Raw genomic sequence first — 19,266 nt, 5'->3', positions numbered from 1 at the left:
CAGCATTGGGTGTCTGTTTCAATGTCACAGCCAGAGAAGACAGGCCAGGCGACAGAGGCCGGCGGCCCAGCGTTTGGGGCGAGGGGCTGGGGCTGCTGGTTTTGTTGCCTCACCCGCCCCGCCCCCCCCCGCCCCCTTCGTAGTTGTCCGCTAGGCTCCCTGCTTTCAGGGGCCGGGCACAGCACATCTGCCGTGCCTTTTGTAGCTCACAAAGCCCGGGCTGCGCTCATTAGCATGGAGGGGGAGATATTTGCATGTAACGGCTCCCGCCCCGTCTGAGCCCCTACTAGTCTTTTTCAGAAAAGCCAAGCCCTTTCTTTGTCTGATCTGCCTTTTCTTGGGGTTGCCATTCTACACACCCCACATTTAGACTCATCTTCAGGCCCCTCCAGACCAGGCTTGCAGGGCCCGAAGCCTTTGACCCCTGAAGGCAGGGCTGGCCTCCCCGTCCCCCATGGAGAGGCACCCCTGCAGATTGCCCCCTCCCAGCCTCTGCCCTCCCGAAGCCATTGCTGATTTATGAGGTTCAGGGGTCTCCAGTGCAGGGGCCCTTCTCCAGGCTGTGTCAGCCCTGGGACCGCGCAGGGAGGGCCTGCCTGGCGTTTCCCGGGGTGCCACCCTGGAAGCGGCTCCAGCCGTCTTCCAAGTTCAGACCCCCAGCAGGCGGGGAGGCCTGTGGCCCCAGTAGTGCCAGGGGCCTTCCCCAGATGCCCGCAGGAAACCCTGGAGGGGTCACTGCCCCCGAGACGGCTGCCTCTTGGACCAGGAGCCTCTCCCATCCTCGGCCCTGCCCACGTGCCTCCCCAGTGTCCTGTCACCCTGTCGCTGGGTGACTCTGGAAGTGATTCGTCCTCCTGGGAAACCTGTATTCGCAGGGCCCCTCCTGAAGTCGATTTAACTTTTTGACTTTGTGAGCTGCCCTCTAAATCACCAACCCGGGACCCCAGTGTGAGCCCTTTGGGCCAGCAGAGGTGGCTGCTGTGGAGTTATTGAGAAATACTTTCAAAAGACTGAAGGATAATGTGGCAAAGGCCCGTGCATTTCCACCCCCACCTTCAGAAATAAAACGTGGCCCCCTCCCATGTCGCCTCCCCCCAGGGAGGTAACCTCGTGTTCCCCCAACTTTGGTGCTCAGCCTTCAGAAGGGGCCCTGAGGCGACCTGAAGACCTCACCAGGAGCCTTTGAAGCCTAAAATGAAGACGTTCCCAAGAGCTGTGTCTTAGCCACGGCCAGATGGCTGCTCCCATGGCCCTGAGGCCCCCGAGGGCCTTCCAGTCGGGCTGGTCCAGTGGCCAGCGGGGGGACAGGGCCAGACGCATGGTCTCAGCCCAGCGTGGCCTTGTGTCCAGAATTTTCTCCAGGACTCCTCTCACTCTTCCCCTCCGGCCAGTGTGCCTTGAGGAGATGGGGGCCAGGCCGGCACCACCCGCAGTGCACCCGCAGGTCGGGGGCTGGGCTCGGGGTGTGGTAGTTCTTAGGACAGCACTGAGCGATGCGTTCTTATTTTATTTTTCTAGACACGAAAGCAGAGGAGGGTCCAGGTGGCAGAGCCTGGATTCATTCTGGGAACTGTACCTCCCCCTCCCCGTGTGCCTGTCCCGCAGTAGAAGGGCTTTCCCAGGTGACGGCTGGCTGGAATGCAGACTGGTGCTGTCCTGGGCTTGAAGAAACCTGAGCCTCTAGTGGCCCCAGGCACCCTGACCTGGCCCGGCCTTCTGCCCCTCCTCCATCACACCTACTTAGGGGGTGGGGTGGGTGCGGGCCTGCCCTGGGACAGTACCACTGGCTACCTCCATCCCAGCCCTTGGGTCACAGAGCCTGCGGCAGCAGAGGGCAGACCTGTTCCCACCACCCTCCCCCATCCAGCAGGGTTGGAGGGGGCACCTAGTCAGACCTGCTCACTTCTAGGAGGACCCAGATGACCTGCCGATTGCCTTTTGTCTGGTTATCTTTCGTGTGCAGGGCAGAAATGCAAACCACGCAGGAGGGTGTAACATGGAAGTCCGTGTCTTCCTCCCTCCGGATCCTGGCCTGTCCCCCACACGCCCGCTGTCTGGTGTGACCTTCCCGCACGCATGGTTTGCAGGCACGCATGCAGGAATCTCTCCCCGGGAGCCCTCTGTGCTCCAAGTTCTGCAGTTTAAACAACGGAGAGGAGGCTGCCCATGGCGAAGTACGCCCCCTTCCAGAGGCAGCCCCCAGAGTCATTTTATTGTTTCTTTCTAGACAAGCCCCAGGCACGCCGGGCGCCTGGTCCCTCCCCCGGCCCCTCTTATTTTTATACCTGTGGTGCATATATTTTACATTCTTCTGTCCCTAACAGTGTGGCTTGGCCGCCAACATGGCAGCGCTACAGGTTGCAATCTGTGTCTTTTCATCGGCCGCGCCTTCATTCGCTTGTTCAGTGGGGATGTAGGTTTTCCGCTGCTTTGAGTGGTCCTGTGTGTCGGTCTATCTTTGCCGACGTTTACGAGCAAAGCTATAGGGTAAGGCCCCGCAAGGGGATTTCTGGGTGGAAGTCTGTGACAGATTGTCCTGGCAAGAGATGCCCAGTGCGTGGTTCTCGGGTGCTGGTAGGGAGGGGCTAGGATTCACCCCAGGCACGGCCGGGCCGGAGGAGCCCAGGGTGACCTCATGGGCTTCAAATACCCCAGGCTGGGCAGTGCATGGTGACAGCTGCCCGCAGCATCTCCGGGGACAGCGCTGGAGGAGGCGGCTTGGGTTACGGCCGGAGAGGGAGGCCAGGCCGGGTTAGGATTGCCGGGGTGGGAGTCTCTCCTGAGACCGAGACGGGCCTTGATCTGAGGATGGGAACAGAGGGCGCTCCTGGTTCCTCAGTCCTCAGGACACTTAGCACTCCTCCGTTATCTCAGCGAACCCTCCCGCCAGCCAGGGGTTGGGTCCCCATTTCACAGATGGGGCTTCTGAGGTCCTTCCAGGAAGGCCAGCCCTGCGTCATCCAGGGCTTGGCTCTACTTGGGTGGCCTCATCTCCCCGAGGCAGTGTGTTACCAGCATTGAGCCCCCATCTGTGTGTACCAGGCCCCCGTGTTCCTTCCTTCCTCCCAGCTCCCGTTACGCTCACCCTCACTGGCGGCCCGTGTGCCATGGGGAAGGCAGGCCCGGCTGTGCTGTTCACTGCCGGGCTCCAGTGCCTGCACTTGGCACGAAGTGGGGTCCTGGCCAGAGCTGCCGGTGAGGCGATGGCCCTGAGCAGAGGATGCCGCTGGGTGGGCCGAGAGAAGCATCTTGATTTTTCCATGCCTCGTCCTCCTCTTCACCTGACCCTCCCCTCTCCTGTGGAATATTTTCCTCTGGAAGGTGAACAGCCCGTGTTTTATTTGGCAGTAGGAGATGGTCGAATAAAAGACCTCCCATTTGGACAAGCGTTTCGACTCCCCACCCAGGTCCGCCAAGATAAATAGCTTTAATTATTCCTGCTGTGGTGGCTGTAATAGTTTGCCCTCTAGAGAGGCAAGGACTTGAAATGTGGCCTTTTTTTTCCCTCCTGAGCTGGTGGCTGCTTTCCGGTTGGGCCCTCCACCTCTCTGTTCTCCATGAGGCAGACAGCTGCTCTCACCTTGCGCGGGGATGGAAGGGTTCAAGGGAGGCGAGTTTAACTCCAGGCATTTGTCCCTGTTCCACTGGGTCCCTCTGACCCAGGTCTGTGCAGCCTGAAGGGCCCGAGCACTCACTGCTTGTTCCATTCTTTCCGGAATCGAGGGGGAGGGAGAAGTTGAACAGTAATCGTAGGAACGTTAGCGTGCGCCTGCCCAGCGCCCAGCGTCCTGGAGCAGTTAAGTGACCCTCCTGGGCCATGCACGTCGTCAGGGCCTGGGCACCTGGACCCCCATACCAGCTGCCTCCTGCATGTGGGGAAGAGGCCCGGCCTCCTGGACCTCCTGCCCCGCGGCCACCATGCAGGTCAGCATCCCCGGGTGCCGGCCACACGCAGAGCCCTGGGTCCGTGTTTCACTGGGTCGTAGGTGGGCGAGCAAGACTGGTGTTAAATAAGGAGCCGCCACGCGACTGGGGCTTGTCCAGGACGTGATGGAGGACCTCCAGGGGGAGGTGATGGGGATGCAGGAAAAGAGGCAGAGGGTGTTTCAGGTTTCAGGAGCCACAGAGGCCAGAGAGACGTCTTTCTGTCCATGGTGTGGGGGGTGGCGAGGTCAGCGTGGCTCAGGTGGAGAGATGGAGGGGCATGACTAGACTGTAGACATTGGCAGGGGGCTCGTGAGCCCTCTAAGGAGTTTAGACTTGTTCTGGAAGGCTCTGGGAAACCCCGGAGGGGTGTAAGCAGACCAGTACCACAGCAGACTCTGACTGGGAGGTGACTGGAGGCTTGGCACGTCCCCTGGGACCATCTGGTCAGGGCCCCTGAGACAGGGCTCCCTGTGTCTGCCTCTCCTGGAGTCAGCCAGCTCTTTTGAGGCCCGCCTGAGTGCCGGGCCCTGGGTTAGGCCCAGCGGTGAGGTGGTGAGCAGGGCGTTTTCCTTCGAGCCCAGGACCAGGGAGCCCCCTGTGCCTCAGGGTCCCCCAGATTCTGCTGTCCTGGATCCCATGGACAGGAGGGGGCATCAGGGTGGGTGCTGTGGTGGGGGGGGAGCAGGCAGCCTGGTCCCCCCGAGAGCTGCCCACCTCCCAGCTGCCTCATCTCCTGCCTTGCCAGCAGCTCCTCCTCCAGCCCTGTCTCTCTCTCAGCGCGTGGTCCCTCCCAGTGCTGCCCACGGCTGTGGAGCAGCCACACTCCCCAGCCACGCTGTCTTGATTGCTCCATTCTCTCTCCTGGGCCCCTCCAGGGAAAACACTCCTCCTGTGTATCTCCCTTACTCTCAGTGCTCACACGGACACTTCTGATTGCCAGGTGCTGGGGGTCCCCACACACCAAGCGATTCCCTGACTCCAGCTGGCTCTCCTATAATTCAGCTCAACTCGGACACTCTACCTGGAGATGCCGTCAGATCCTGCAGCGAAGGGCTCAGTCCCACCAGACTGTCCCCCACACCACGCCAATCCCAAGTCCAGGTTGTCGCCTGTGCTTCTGAGCAGCTATAAATCGGAGGTTCCCATGACCCCCTCCTCTGGTTCTATTTGCTAGAACGGCTCATAGAACTGAGGAAAACAGTCTACTGACTGGATTCCTGGTTACTATAAAAGGATCTAACTTGAGAGCAGGCATATGGAAGGGCCGCATAGGGGAGAGGGCGGGGCTTCCTGCCCTCTCTGAGTGTGCCCACCTCCCAGCACCTCCACGTGCTCACCAGCCTGGAAGCTCCCGGACCGTCCTTGTGGGTTTTTAGGGAGGTTTTGTTGCCTAGGTATAATTGATGACATCATCAGCCGTTGGAGGGAGAGGGGAGATGCTGACAGTTCCAGCCCTCTGGTTACTCACTTGGTTCCCCTGGCAACCAGGCCCATCCTCAGGTGCTTTCCCAAAGTCACCTCAGTAACATAAATCTGCAGTGGTGAAAGGGGCTCAATCTGAATCACAGAAGACACCTGTATGGCTCTTCTCACTTAAAAAATCCCACAAGTTTTAGGAGCTCCGTGCCAGGAACTGGGACGAAGACCAAATATATATTTTTTATTATAGTTTTTTTTGTGTGTGTGTGTGAGGAAGATCAGCCCTGAGCTAACATCCATGCTGATCCTCCTCTTTTTGCTGAGGAAGACTGGCCCTGGGCTAATATCTGTGCCCATCTTCCTCCCCTTTATATGGGACGCCACCACGGCATGGCCGGAGAAGCGGTGCGTCGGTGCGCGCCCGGGATCTGAACCCGGGCCGCCAGCAGCGGAGCCTGCACACTTAACCGCTGTGCCACAGGGCCAGCCCCTATTTTTTATTATAAATCACAGTATCACAACCCCCTTTTCTCTCTGCCTTCCATGGGCTGTTTGCTCTCACTGGAGCATTTGTTCCCAGTCTCTTTCCCGGGCTGGGTCAGGTGTCATCCCTAGGCCCCTGTGGTGTCCATGCTCCCCTGGCTCAGTGCCATGACCTGGGGTTCCTCGTCGCTCTGGCCACCCGGCTGCCCTCACCTCCTCTGGGATGGGGAGGGTGTCTCCACCTCTCAGTGTCTGGTGAGCAAATGAGGGAGTGGATGCAGAGGGGGCTTAGCGCCCAGCCTCTCTGCACCTGTAGTTCCAGGTGTAGTTCCAGCAGCCCCCCTGCTGGGTTTGTAAATCAAGTTTGGTTGGCACACAGCCATACGCAGTTTACGTGTTGTCTGTGCAGAGTCGAGTCGTGCTAGCAGAGATGATACGGCCTGCAAAGCGGAAAATATTTACTGTCTGGTCCTTTACAGAGAAGGTTGGCCGTCCCCTGCTCTAGGAAGCGCAGAGAGGTCGTCCAGCACGTTAGCCAGCAGCCCAGATCCTGGAGCAGTCAGCTCAGCCACTCACTCGCTGTGTGACCCTGAGCAAGACACTTAACCTGCCTGAGCCCTGGTTCCTCATCTGAGCCAATGGGGCGGTGACAGTAGATACCCCCGGGGCTGCTCTGAGGGGTCCGGGGAAAGTGTAGGAGCAGAGCTCAGCCCTGGAAAGCGCTCGCATTCTGACATCTCAGCCCCGTGCCAGTCTCGGCAGGGTGTGGGCGGGGGCTGGGCCCGGCTCCCCATGGGAACTCGGGGTTCGCGACATGGATACTCGACATGGATACTCGGAGGCCTTGCCTCCCGGGGAGCAAGGCAGGTGTGGCAGTTTCCTACTCTGCCAGGATTCCCGCCACTGCCCCAGAGCACTGCTCACCCTGTGGGGCTGGCGCTGGCCATTCCGGCCCCGCACCCCCTGGCCCCAGAGCTCGGCAGGACAGACTTGACAGTGTGGCAGTGTGGCGGGGGGAGGCCGGGCAGTGGGCCTGTCCACAGCCCAGCCCACCCGATCCTTTACCGCAGGGAAAAGAAGCACCAGCCCTGCCCGACCTCGCTTGGCGGGCACCAGCCCAGCCTCCCGGCCGACAGCCCCTTTCATGGTCGCCCCCCCTTAAATCATCACAGCAGCCCCCCAACCCCCTCTCCGGGCCACGTGCACACAGCCCCCGAATACGTGGGCCGATGTGACGAGGGTGGCACTCTCTGCACCGGTCCCTGGAGGCAGGGCACAGAGTCGAGTTCCTGCCTCTTCCCGGGCTCACCCACTGATGGCTGAAGGACTCGGTGACTTGAGAGGAAGGGGCCAGCCTTCCAGTCTACCCGAAGGTTTGCTGGCCAACGGGGCTGCGCCGGTGGGGGGGACCTGATCACCACTGCTGGGTCCAGGCCCTGTGGGCTCCGGGCCCTGAGCCCCTTTCTGGGGGAGAAGCTCTCTCCCAGGACACTCTGCCCGCGAGGAGCTGTCTGGCAGCCGGGAGGCTGGGTGTGCATCCCAGCTCCACTCCACCCGTCATCCTGAGAGGTCATCCTAGTGAAGGGAAGGAAGAGAGGGGGAAAAGGGAACAGCACTTGCAAAGGCCAGGAGCTGGCCCCTGGGGGTGGGGGAGTGCGTGTGGCCGTGGTGGGGGCTGGGGAGGGGAGAGGCTGGTGAAGGAGGGGTACAGGTTATGCAGGCCTCCAGTGCCGCTCCGAGAGCTTGCGCTTCTCCTGATGCTTGTAAACACGCTCGGAACACGGTCCAGCTTTTTTTTTTTTGGTTTGTCAAATGTTTACTGAGCACCTCCTGTGTGCCAGGGACTGGCCCTGGGGCGGCGTAGCCGTGACTCTCACAAAAGCCTGGCTCCCCGGGCTTTGGTTGCCACTGCCGGGATGGGACAGGTCGGGTCGCCCTCAGCGCCAGCCTCCCTGGCCCGAGCCCAGCCCCTCCAGACGCAGCCAAGCTATGCTCGGCCACAGGTTCTTGTGGTCGCCAGCCCGGCGCCAGGTTGCAGGGGGCGCCTAGGGCAACTGGCCGGGTTGCCAGGCTGCTTCGTAAACAGAGGCCTTTCCCGGGCTCGCTGTCCCCCTGGCGCAGCCGGCAGATCGCTCTATCTCCTGCGCCGGGAGGGGCGTGGGCATGACCACCAGGGTAAGGTTTGGGGTCTCTTCCTGGGGCCTGCGTATCATTGGACTTGGGAGCACCTTATCTTGGGTCCCCTGTGGGTGCGATGTGGCTGTCAGCCTGGGGCAGAGGCCTGCCAGTGTGCTCTTCCCTCCTGCCCGTGGTCGGGAGGGTGACGATGCCCCACTGTGGCCCCAGGAGCCCTGCTCCGTGGCATGGCCCCAGCCCAGTGCTCAGACTACACAGAGGAGAGCAAGGGAGCTGGTGAACTCCCTTAGGCGCTTCCTATCTAGATTCACAGATCGGGAACGTGTTTCTTTTTCTATTGAGATAAAATTTACATAACACTAATTTCAAAGTGTATAATTCACTGTCATTTGGTACGCTCACAGTATTGTGTAACCATCACCTCTATCTGGTTCCAAAACATTTCGTCACCCCAGAAGGAAACCTCGTATCCATTAAGCAATCATTCCCCATTCTCCCTCTTCCCGGCCCCTGGCAACCACCAGTTTGCTTTCTGTCTCTGTGGATATACCGATTCTTGAAATTTCATATAAATGGCATCATAGATATGTGACCTTTTGTGTCTGGCTTCTTTCACTTAGCATCGTGTTTCTGAGGTTCAGCCATGTGGCAGCGTGTGTCAGGACTTCATTCCTTTTCATGGCTGAATAATATCTCATTGCATGGATTTACCATATTTTGTTTATCCATTCATCAGTTGATGGGCATCTGAGTTGCTTCTACTTTTTGGCTCTTGTGAGTAGTACTGCTTTGCATATTTGCACACAAGTATTTGTTTGAATACCTGCTTTCAGTTCTTTTGGGTACATACCTAGGATAGGATTGCTGAGTCAAATGGTAATTCTATGTTTAACTTTTTGAAGAACCACAGAACTGTTTTCCACAGCGGCTGCACCATTTTACGTTCCCACCAGCAAGGGTGTGAGGGTTCCAATTTCCACACATCCTCGCCAACACTTTTTCCCCTTTTTTGGTTTAAATTATAGCCATCCTCGTGGGTGTGCAGTGGTATCTCGTTGTGGTTTTGATTTGCATTTCCCTAATGATTAGTGATGTTGAGCATCTTTTCATGTGCTTCTTGGCCGTCTGTATATATTCTTTGGAAAAATGTCTGTTGAAGTCCTTTGCCCCTTTTTGAATTGGGTGGTTTATCTTTTTGTTGTTAGGAGTTCTTTATGTGTTCTGGACACTAGATCCTTGTCAGGCATATGCTTTGCAGATATTTTCTCCCATCTAGTAGATTGTCTTCTCACTTTCTTGATAGTATCCTTTGATGCATGAAAGTTTTCAATTTTGATGGAGTCCAATTTATCAAGTTTTTCTTTTGATAGTGTTGCCTTGGGTGTCAGATCTCGGAATCCTTTGCCAAATCCAAAGTCATGAGGATTTACCCCTGTGTTTTCTTCTAGGAGTTTTACAGTTTTGCTCTTACATTTAGGTCACTGATCCATTTGAGTTTGGTTGTATATATGGTGTGAGGTAGGGGTCCAGCTTTGTTCTTTGGCACATAGAGGTCCCGTGTTTCAGCACTGTTTGTTGAAGAGACTATTTTCTCCCCACTGAATGTTCTTGGCACCCTTGTTGAAAATCAGTTGACTATAAACGGAAGTTGATTTCTTGACTCTGATTCTTTTCCATTCACCTCTCTGTCTCTCCTTTTGGCAGTACTGTTCTATTTTGATTACTGTACCTTTGTAGTAAGTTTTGAAATTGGGGAGTGTGAGTCCTCCAACTTTGTTCTCCTTTGAGATTGGTTTGGCTCTTCGGGGGCACTTGGGAACATTTCTGCGCATCTGTACTGGTGCTTCTCTCTATACATATATTTTGTTGTTGTTGTTGATTTGAAGAGCCACTCAAAAGTAAGTTGCAGACATCACGAGAATTCTCTCTACATACTTCCACACGTGTCTTCTAAGAATAAGGGCATTCTTCTACAGCACCACAGTGCTGTTGTCACATCATTTAAAATGGTCGCACCTTAGTCCACACTCACATGTCTCCATGTGTCCTTTGTAGCTTTTGGAAAGTTTCTCATCAGGCTCCAGTCCCAGATCACACTTGGCATGTGACCGTCACGTCTCTTAGTCCCCCTCACTCTGGAATCGCTCCCAGCAATTGTTGTCTTTCCTGACCTTGGCCCTTTAGAGGAGACCAGGCAGGTTGTCCTGCAGACTGCCCCGTGATCTGGCCCTGTCCGTTGTCCCTTGTGATGGGACCAGGGTAAAATTTTTGCCAAGAATATGACACTGACGCCGTGTCCGTCCGGCTGCACTGCATCAGGGCTGCAGCGTCGTATGGTTTGTCCTGTTCCTGCTGGTGCTCGGTTCCTCTGTTTGGCCGAGGTGGGCACACTGTGTGCTTGTTGAATGACTAACTAGTAACAGTAATAGCGGCGGGCATGGGGGTGCAGAGCTGCCGTGTGCCTGGCCCTCTGCCTGCCCCGCCATTAGTCACATTTGGCAGATGAGAAAACCGAGGCTCAGGGAGGCCAAGTGACACACTGAGTGGCGTGGACAGGGCATGTGTCCAGACTGCCCCGCTCCAGTGAGTCCCTACGTCACATCAATGCAGGGGGGACAGGGCTCAGCCAAAGGAAGCAGAGGGGCTTCTGGGAATTCTCTCTTGACCACCCCCCAACTCAGCTATGAAGGCCGCTGATCCCCCATGTGACCCAGAAGGATTTGCTAGTGAATGCCTACCTCCATTAGCTGGGCCTGGGGCGCCCTTGGTCCCCCCATGACCCTCTGACCCTGCCAGCATTGCCCTTTGCCCACCTGTGTCTTCTCACCTCAGTGCCCACTGGGTGGACCAGCCTGGCACCAGCAGGCACTCCTTGAGAGCATGTCCTGGCAGAGGTGCCCCTGGGCCAGGATGCCTCGCTGGGCCCCACAGTGCCTGGCACCCCCCATCTCAGCCCTGGTCCCCTGTGCACACCCGGCCTCCTCTCCCACTGCACAGTGAGCTCCCTGAGGACACAGGCACACACAGCCTGTGTCCCCAGTGCCTGATCGGCCATCCCCTTGTCCTCAGCACAGGCTGGGCAGGCAGGGCACACGGCAGAGCTTCCCGGGCAGTTTTGTGGCACCCCAGAAGAACCTGGGGGCCGAGAGGAGGGAGGGGGAGGGTGGCATGGACACGACTGGAACAAAGGCAGCCGACCGGGAGCCTCGCTGGGCTGGCCCTGGGACCTGCGGCTCAGGCCGCCTCTCTGCTCCTAGATGAAGACGTGTGCGTGTTCAAGTGCTCGGTGTCCCGGGAGACGGAGTGCAGCCGCGTGGGCAAGCAGTCCTTCATCGTCACGCTTGGCTGCAACAGCGTCCTCATCCAGTTCGCCACGCCCACCGGTACGTGTCCCTCCTTCCGTCCCGCGGCCCCGGCCGGAGACCCGGAGCGCGGGGGTGTGTCAGCTCATGTGTCCCCTCCTCCGAGAGGCCTGTCCCTTGGAGGAGGCTGTCTGGGGCCCGGCCCTCCCGACAGCAAAGGATGGGGCCGGACGAGGTCCTGAGTCTCTGTTCTGAGCGCAGAGAAGCCACGGGGGGTTCTGAGCAGACCTGTCTGGGGGACACGGATCCACGAGGTTTCTGAGGAGGGCTGTGGAGCCCCAGGCGAGCGCTGCTGGTGGCTCGGGGGTGGGGTCAGCAGTGGAGGTGGTGGGGCATCCAGGGCTGGAGACCCGTGGAAGCTCTGGCAACAGGGCTTGGTCACGCAGAGTGGACGTCAGTGAGCCTGGGGGTGGGCGCAGGGGCTGGGGCGGGCGAGCCGAGGAGGGGGAGGCCGCCAGCTGCCCGGAGCCCCTCACCTGTCTCAGCGCCCCCACCGGAGGAGACTCCCCATGGCCCAGACCCCCTGGGCCACTCACCCTGGTGCAGCCGCTTCAGAGCCACCGCTGGGCGGAGGAGAAGGCCGAGGGGGCGTGAGGGCAGCCAGGGGGCCGGCCACCTCCTGCAGGAGGCGTTCTTAGGCCTCACAGTCCGCTTCCTCCATAAATAACACAAATTCCTTGTTTAAAACAGTAAGTTTGAGAAAACACCACCAGGATTAACCATTGAGAGTTGCTGGTGTAAATCCCTTTAGTCTTTTTCTACTCTATGAATATTTTACTTTTTTCTCCTCTCAATCCTGTTATTTAAATTGTGGTAAAGTATACATAACAAAAAATTTACCATTTGAACTCTTTTTGAGTGTCCAGTTCAGTGGCATTAAGCACGTTCACATTGTTGTGCAACCATCACCACCATCCATCTCCAGAACTGTCTCATCTTCCCAAACTGAAACTCTGTCCCCATTAAACACCAACTCCCCATCGCCCTCCCCCAGCCCTTGGTAACCATCATCTACTTTCTGTCTTTAGGATTTTGAATTACTTGATACAATTTAGTGGTCATCATTGTGTGTTAATAAACACAGTTCATTTTATTTAAAAAATTTTTTTTGATAAATACAGATTCCTGAGTCTGGTGTAAGATTTTTTTTTTCCCCCAAAGTCCCAGTGCGTAGTTGTGTATCCTAGTTGTACGGCTTTCCAGCTCTTCTATGTGGGACGCCACCTTGGCGTGGCTTGATGAGCGGGGCGTAGGTCCGCTCCCGGGATCCAAACCTGTGAACCCTGGGCCACCGAAGCGGGTTGTGCGCACTTAACCACCACGCCACCAGGCCAGCCCCCAGAGTTCATTTTAGAGGGCCACGTACCATCCGGTCCTGCCCCGTGGTCATCGGTTCTCTGCCGTGCTCCTCAGTCCCCTCTTACTGGACACTGAGGTGTGGCGTCCCCTGTGTCCACTGCTACACAAACACTGCTGTGAGCCGCTGGGTGGGCTGGTGGGTATTTGCTGGGGCGAGTCCCAGAGGTGTGGCGCCCGGGTCGGCAGGCGTGTGCCCTCCAAAGGCTTTGGCTACTCTTCCCTTGACCGAGGTATCCAGGCCCACCCCCTCCAGCCGCGGGGAGCACACTCACCCCGAGGGCGTGACACCTGCCTTCTCCCGTGTCAGCCACCAAGCGGGAGGCTTGGCTGCCCTTCTGCTTGTCCTCAGATTTAAACATTTGGCAAAAAGAAACTGCCAAGTTGCATGTGCTCAAGGTAGAAAAGTCGGGGTGTGCACCTCTGTGGAGAGAGGGCCACCGGTCCGTCTGACCCCCACACCCCTGAGATGGCAACGCATGACCCGGCCTTCCCCTTCCAGATTTCTGTTCCTTCTACAACATCCTGAAAACCTGCCGCGGCCACACCCTGGAGCGGTCGGTGTTCAGCGAACGCACAGAGGAGTCCTCGGCCGTGCAGTATTTCCAGGTGGGTATGCGCCCCCTCGTCCAGGCTGCTCCCCCTGTGGCCCCCAGGAGGCCACATGGCACAGGGCAGGCCCACCCGGGTCACGGCTTGGCTCTGCCCCTTACTAGCCGCGTAAGCTTGGGCAGGTTTCCTCTGCTGGCTGGGCCTCGGTTTCCTTATTTGTGAAGCGGAGATGCCAGTGTCCACCCAGGAGGGTTGCTGGAAGGATCTGAGCACAGGGGGAGCTCAGGTCCACAAGCATTTTGAGTAGCAAGCATTTTGAGTAACGACAGCTCAGTTACAATGTACTGAACATGTACGGCAGGCCAGGCGGTGGTCCACGTGCTTTTAAATGCACGGAAGTACTTGCCCCCTCCCGACAACTCTGGGAGGTAAGTACTTACTGTCCCCACTTTACAGATGAGAAAACTGAGGCTCAGGGAGCTTCAGTGACTTGATCCAAGTCACACAGCTATTATGCACCAGAGCCAAGATGGGAAGCCAGGTCAGCCTGGTGCCAAAGCCTGGCCCCTGGCCGGGTGCCGCGCAGTCCCCGGTCGCCCATTGTCTTACAGAGAGACCCCGTGCACCTCACCACCTGGCACTCATAGTTCTGGGTTCTCTTTGATCTGTTCCCCCACTTCTTTGGGGCCCCTAGTGGGGCACGCGGCCCCTGATCCCAGGACCCTGCCCGTGGCACACCTTGAGTTCTCCTGGTCCAGGCCGCATCCAGCTCTGTCCTTCAGCCACAGTGATGGTGGCTGTATCGCCCCTGGGGGCCGCCCTCCGCTTCCTGCTGCAGCGGGTCCAGGCTGACAGAGGGGTATGGCCTCCAGAGGGAGGCTTGTGCCAAGGCGGGGCCTCGGCTGCGCGCCCGGTGCCATCGGCGTGTCTGTGTCGCAGTTTTACGGCTACCTGTCCCAGCAGCAGAACATGATGCAGGACTACGTCCGCACGGGCACCTACCAGCGCGCCATCCTGCAGAACCACACGGACTTCAAGGACAAGGTGGGCACCCGGCCGCCAGCGCTCCTCGTGGCGCCCCCCATGCCCCGCCCCCATGCCCCCGCCCTCCCCGCCCACCCCGCCCCGCGCCCACCTCACTGCCACAGTTGTCTCTAATTTTCTTTTTGCTTTCGTGGATCACAAAAGCAAAATCTACTTTTTGTTAAAACCCAGTGTGTATAATATAGGCATAAAAGGCCTCTGTCATTTCCCTGCAAAACAACCATCGCCAACAGTGAAGATCTCTTCTTCCAGATTTTTCCATCATATGTAGTCATGTGCTGCTTAACAGGGACACGTTCTGAGAAATGTGTCATTAGGCAGTGTTGTCCTTGTGTGACCATCATAGTGTGTCCTTACACAAACCTGGATGGTACAGCCTCCTACACGCCTAGGCTGCGGGGTACTAATCTGTGGGACCACCGTCGTAGATGCAGTCCGTCGTTGATCGGAACGTCGTTGTGTGGTGCAGGACCGTATCAGCATATATATTTTAGAGTTATTTCATTTAATCATTTTTTACAAAATAAGATTGTATTCTACATAGTCTTCCTGCAAAATACTTCTCCCTCACCTAATCGTATGTCTTGGGACATACTGTTAAGTCACATGGATATAGTGTAATTATCTAGTTACTTCCCTAATTTGTTTTAAAATCTTAATGTTACCAAGTAATGTATACTCATGATTAAAAAGAGAGCGAGCAGTCCTGAGTATGTATGCTCCAAGGGGAACATTTATTCCCTTCTCTTCCGACTCTCTTCTAGAGTTTGTTTTCCCTTTTGAACCAAATAGCTTGTTTTTCTCAATGTCTGTTAGGGGCTCGCCACAAGGTCCGTGGGATCTGCCTGCTCCAGTGCCTTGGTCTTGCCCCCAGGATTGCTGACGATCCCCTCAGCACCCTGTGCCCCGCAGCCCGGGGGGCGTTGTCCTCGCCGCAGCAGCCCTTGCTGCATCCTTCCCAGGCCCTCCCGGCGTCCTGTGGTCGTGTGAGCCGAGCCAGGGCAGCGCTGGGGGCCCGGGAAGGGCACCGTCCTTCAGCGAAGTCCCTTCCAGCTCTCCCAGGACGGAGATCCATTCCTGGCTCACCTAGAGCTCTGATTGGCACCCCGAGGCCCTCCCACCTGACAGTCCCAGCTCCCCTACTGGGCGCTTACTCTGCGCCCAGAGCAGTTCTTTAGAATGCGCATGTGCTTCGCAACCAGAAACGTTTACCTGATTCCGCTCATGCAGAAGCAATCAGATGAATCCAGAACGTGGGACAATATGCCACACACGGGCCTAGACTCTTCCAGGAGCCCATGTCATGGGGTCACCAGCCCTGGAGGGGCGCCCAGCTGAGCCACTGCTTGGAGACATTGCTACTGACATGCCCCCAGGCCCCTTTCCTCCCTGCGAGGGCTGCAGAGGCCCCAGAGGGACCCCTCCCAGCTGCCCAGCAGGCTTGGAGGGAGGACCTCGCCCTCAGCCCAGCTGATCCAGAGGCCTGAGGGCCTCAGGGTTGGGGCTGAGTGGGCTCTTCCCCGGGGGCTCATCCCAGGTTGCTGGATGCCCCATGTGGGCCTGGAGTCGGAGGCTGCCCACTCTCTGCCCAGCGTGTGGGCCTGGCCGGCAGCCCTGAGCCTCCGTGGTCATGCAGCGGGGCTCAGAACAAGCGGTCATTCCTCGAGAAACTATGGGCACTGTGACTCCAGTGACAGCCAGCTGTCCACTGTGCTGCAGCGACAGTTCACGGCCCGCACCGTTCCTTCCCGGGTCCACAAGTGTGTAACAGTCTTCACGTCCTCGCTGTCTGCCGCCCTCAGACCCAGAACCAGGGGTTCCATGTGCTCCGAGCGGCTCTCCAAAACCAGCCTGTGGGCTGCCGGCCCGCGTTGCGGGGACACAGGCGGCGGCACGGGCGCGCTCGGGGCAGTGTGGCAGGGGTCAGTGGCCGGTGACGCCCGTCACGTCACTGGCGTCGTGTTCTCACGCCCCTCCTCCCTCAGATTGTCCTTGATGTCGGCTGTGGCTCGGGGATCCTGTCATTTTTCGCCGCCCAGGCTGGAGCACGGAAGATCTATGCAGTGGAGGCCAGCACCATGGCCCAGCACGCCGAGGTCAGCGGCCCACTGGGACCTCCAGCCTGTCCTCGTCCTTGTCCCCCCCAGCCTGGGGAAGCCGGCCCTGCTGGGAACCCCCAGGAGACCTGAGCCCTGGATCCAGGGGAGCCTGGGGACGTCACTTCTCTACTTTGGTCTCTCGTCCCCCAAACTGAGTGGTTTGGGGAGGGAGGGGCTTGCTGGGCCTGATGATGTCCCCTCCATGACTGGTGGTCACCCACTGGGTGCAGGGGTGGTTTGGGGTCTCCAGGGGGTGGACTGTGCAGTCATGCAGGCCCCGGGCGAGCGGCCCCCGTCTCTGTGCCCCACTTCCCACGTTTGCAAAATGCATTTAACATCAGGATTTCATGTTATTAGTGTGCGCTGTCATTTCCATTTTTCCTTTTTTGCGCTGAAACCTTCATTCACAATGTTCAAAAGGGTAGACAGGCAAGATGCTCCCCCTGCCCTGGCTCCCAGCCCCCTCGCCCTCTCACACCTGCATTGCTCCCTCTCCTGTGTTGTCATATAAAGAGCATCCTCACTCTTCCTGGCGGCTGCAGAGCGTCCTCCGCCTGGACCGCCACTTGTTTGTGTAGACACAGACTGTTGGTGACACTTAGGCTGCTCCTCAGTCTTTGCAGTACAAACCACTGCTGCACTGAATCCCTGGACTGCTGTCACCTTTGCCTTGTGCGATTGTGTCCCCAGGATACATTCCGAGCCCTGGAATCGCTGGGTGGAGGGTGTGTCCAAGTTTTGCTTTGGTGGCTGGAGCAAAGTTTACTGTCCCCATCTCTGCTGCCAGCAGCAGTTGTCCTCGCAGGGTGGAGGCGACATCAGGGTCCGGGGAGCCACAGCAGGGCTCCCTGAGAGACGCTGGGGCCACAGGGAGCACTTAGTGGGCCGTGGCTCATCACGGCTGTGCTTAGGATCCGACACAGGAGGCAGAGGGCATTTGGTGACTGGTGTGGGCGGAGGCCCCCGAGGGGAGGGGTCGGGTGAGGACCCGTGGCGGGTGGGCGCAGGGCCCCCCGTGACCCCCTGGCCTGCCCGCCCGCAGGTCTTGGTGAAGAGTAACAACCTCACGGACCGCATCGTGGTCATCCCCGGGAAGGTGGAGGAGGTCTCGCTGCCCGAGCAGGTGGACATCATCATCTCGGAGCCCATGGGCTACATGCTCTTCAACGAGCGCATGCTCGAGAGCTACCTCCACGCCAAGAAGTACCTGCGGCCCGGCGGTGAGTGTCCCCGTGGCCGTGTGGGCCGCCGTGCCGGGGACCCTGGGCCCGGAGGCCAGGGGTGCGCCACCAGAGTCCCTGCGGAGAGCCCCCGGCTGCTGCTCAGGCGGCACGATTGTGGTTCAGCTCCCTGCTTGCCTGCGTCGGCGGCTTGGGGTGCAAGGGGCGTCTGGGCCTTCGCCCCCTGCGCCATACCCCAGCCCTGCCCCCGCTGGCTGTGGTTCGGGAGCCCCAGGCCCCAAACAAGGCCAGACATCCACCTGCCCGGCCTGCTCGGGCCTCCAGAGAGCCTCCGGGCTGGCCCTGGTGTCTCGGGGACAGTGTCCGGCAGGGAAGGTGGCAGGTGCAGAAGGTGTGATGAAGCTGTGTGGGGGGCACCTTCCCGAGGGGCTGGCCTCTCTTCGTTCCCAGCACTGTGGACCTTGCCCTCAGCCTGACGGACCCCTGCGCTCCTCAGAGCCAGGGAGACTGGGGTGGGCGTTCTCGTCTATGGGGGTCAGCTGTCCGGCGTGCCCACCCGTGGCCTCCTGTCTGTGTCATTGCGCCTGCCTGTCCCTGCTCCTGGGGCACTGGTCGCTGTTTACACCTGCCCATCTGTGTCACTGGGGGTCTCTGCACACCCTGTGTGTCTGCCAGCAGGTGTTGTTTCTCTCGGTTTTGGGTTTGTGTCCGTGTCTGAGTACTCTGTACAAGCAAGGAGTTGCGTGTGTGTGCACACGTGTGCCCGTGGCACAGGAGGACCCTGGCCGGGACAGCGGCCCCGGGGCAGAGCGTGGGAAGCCAGCGGACTGAGGGAGCCCGTGGCGGGGGTGTGTGGGTCTGTGGGGTGTACCCACTTCGGTCCTCCAGCCTTCCTGGATCTAGGCTCTGCTCCTGGAGGGGGGGTGGCTGCCACGTCCCACAGCTGGGTCCTGAGTCCCGGGGGTGAGTGTGGCAAGCGAGGCTGCCCCGGGGGTTGTCCTGGAGCCTCTCCTCCCGTTCTGCCCTGCAGGTACGCCAAGCTGGGCTGGGGGTGGCGGCCCCAGCAGAGCGGGCTCCTCCTTATGGGACGTGAGGACAGACGGGCATCAGGCTCTGCTGGGCAGCTGCACGCTCACTCGGCTGGTCAAGCAGGCTGCCCCAGATGAGGCGGGGGCCAGCGCCGCCCCTGCCCCAGCCTGCGGGGCATGGCTGCATGCCATCTCAGGAAGCTCTTTGGGGGGACGAAAGGGAGCCCTCCCCCAGCCGCACACCTTTAGGTGCCTGCAGGGCCGGGTACTTTCCTATGATGCCCCAGGGGGCTGGCAAGCTCCCTCCGGGCAGGTGGCCTCCAGGCAGAGCGAGCCTCTCCCCACCCCCGCCGGGGCTGCCGCCCAGCCTCCTGGCTCGGGGAGCAGGCGGATTCCCGCTAGCGCCTCGGGGCCCTCCGCCGCAGACAGGAGGGAGGGAGCGAGGGAGGCCCACATCTGGAGGCCAGGTGACAGCGGCCTGGACTCCCCGAGGGAGGCGGGGCCTCCCCAGCCCTGGCTCTCCCGGCCACTGGCCGTGACGCATCTGTCTGTTGGTTGAGTCATAGTGATAGAGGACCCAAGTGGCCCACCCCTGGCCGCCTGCCTGCCAGAGCCTGGGCAGTCCCTGCGGGGGGGATTCAGCCAGGTCCCCACCCAGCCCTGGCCCCAGCTGAGGTCA

At 59.0% G+C, this 19,266-nt stretch overlaps 1 protein-coding gene across 2 annotated transcripts in view; it reads left to right on the top strand.

The window, feature by feature from the left end:
* CARM1 (coactivator associated arginine methyltransferase 1) overlaps positions 1–19,266 on the top strand; it is a 39,237-nt gene that overhangs the window by 12,598 nt on the left and 7,373 nt on the right. For both annotated transcript variants that reach the window (XM_087425451.1, XM_087425450.1), the window contains exons 2-6: positions 11,223–11,348; positions 13,186–13,292; positions 14,175–14,279; positions 16,265–16,375; positions 17,421–17,598. In XM_087425451.1, coding sequence (XP_087281577.1) covers positions 11,223–11,348; positions 13,186–13,292; positions 14,175–14,279; positions 16,265–16,375; positions 17,421–17,598 — 627 coding nt within the window. The remainder of the gene's footprint in view (positions 1–11,222; positions 11,349–13,185; positions 13,293–14,174; positions 14,280–16,264; positions 16,376–17,420; positions 17,599–19,266) is intronic.

The sequence above is a fragment of the Ceratotherium simum genome, chromosome 39, assembly GCF_057802395.1.
Source record: "Ceratotherium simum simum isolate JZ-2026a chromosome 39, ASM5780239v1, whole genome shotgun sequence".
In the NCBI taxonomy this organism is placed as follows: domain Eukaryota; kingdom Metazoa; phylum Chordata; class Mammalia; order Perissodactyla; family Rhinocerotidae; genus Ceratotherium; species Ceratotherium simum.
Note: the sequence above shows the minus strand (reverse complement) of the source record. Positions and strands in the feature narration are given on the sequence as shown.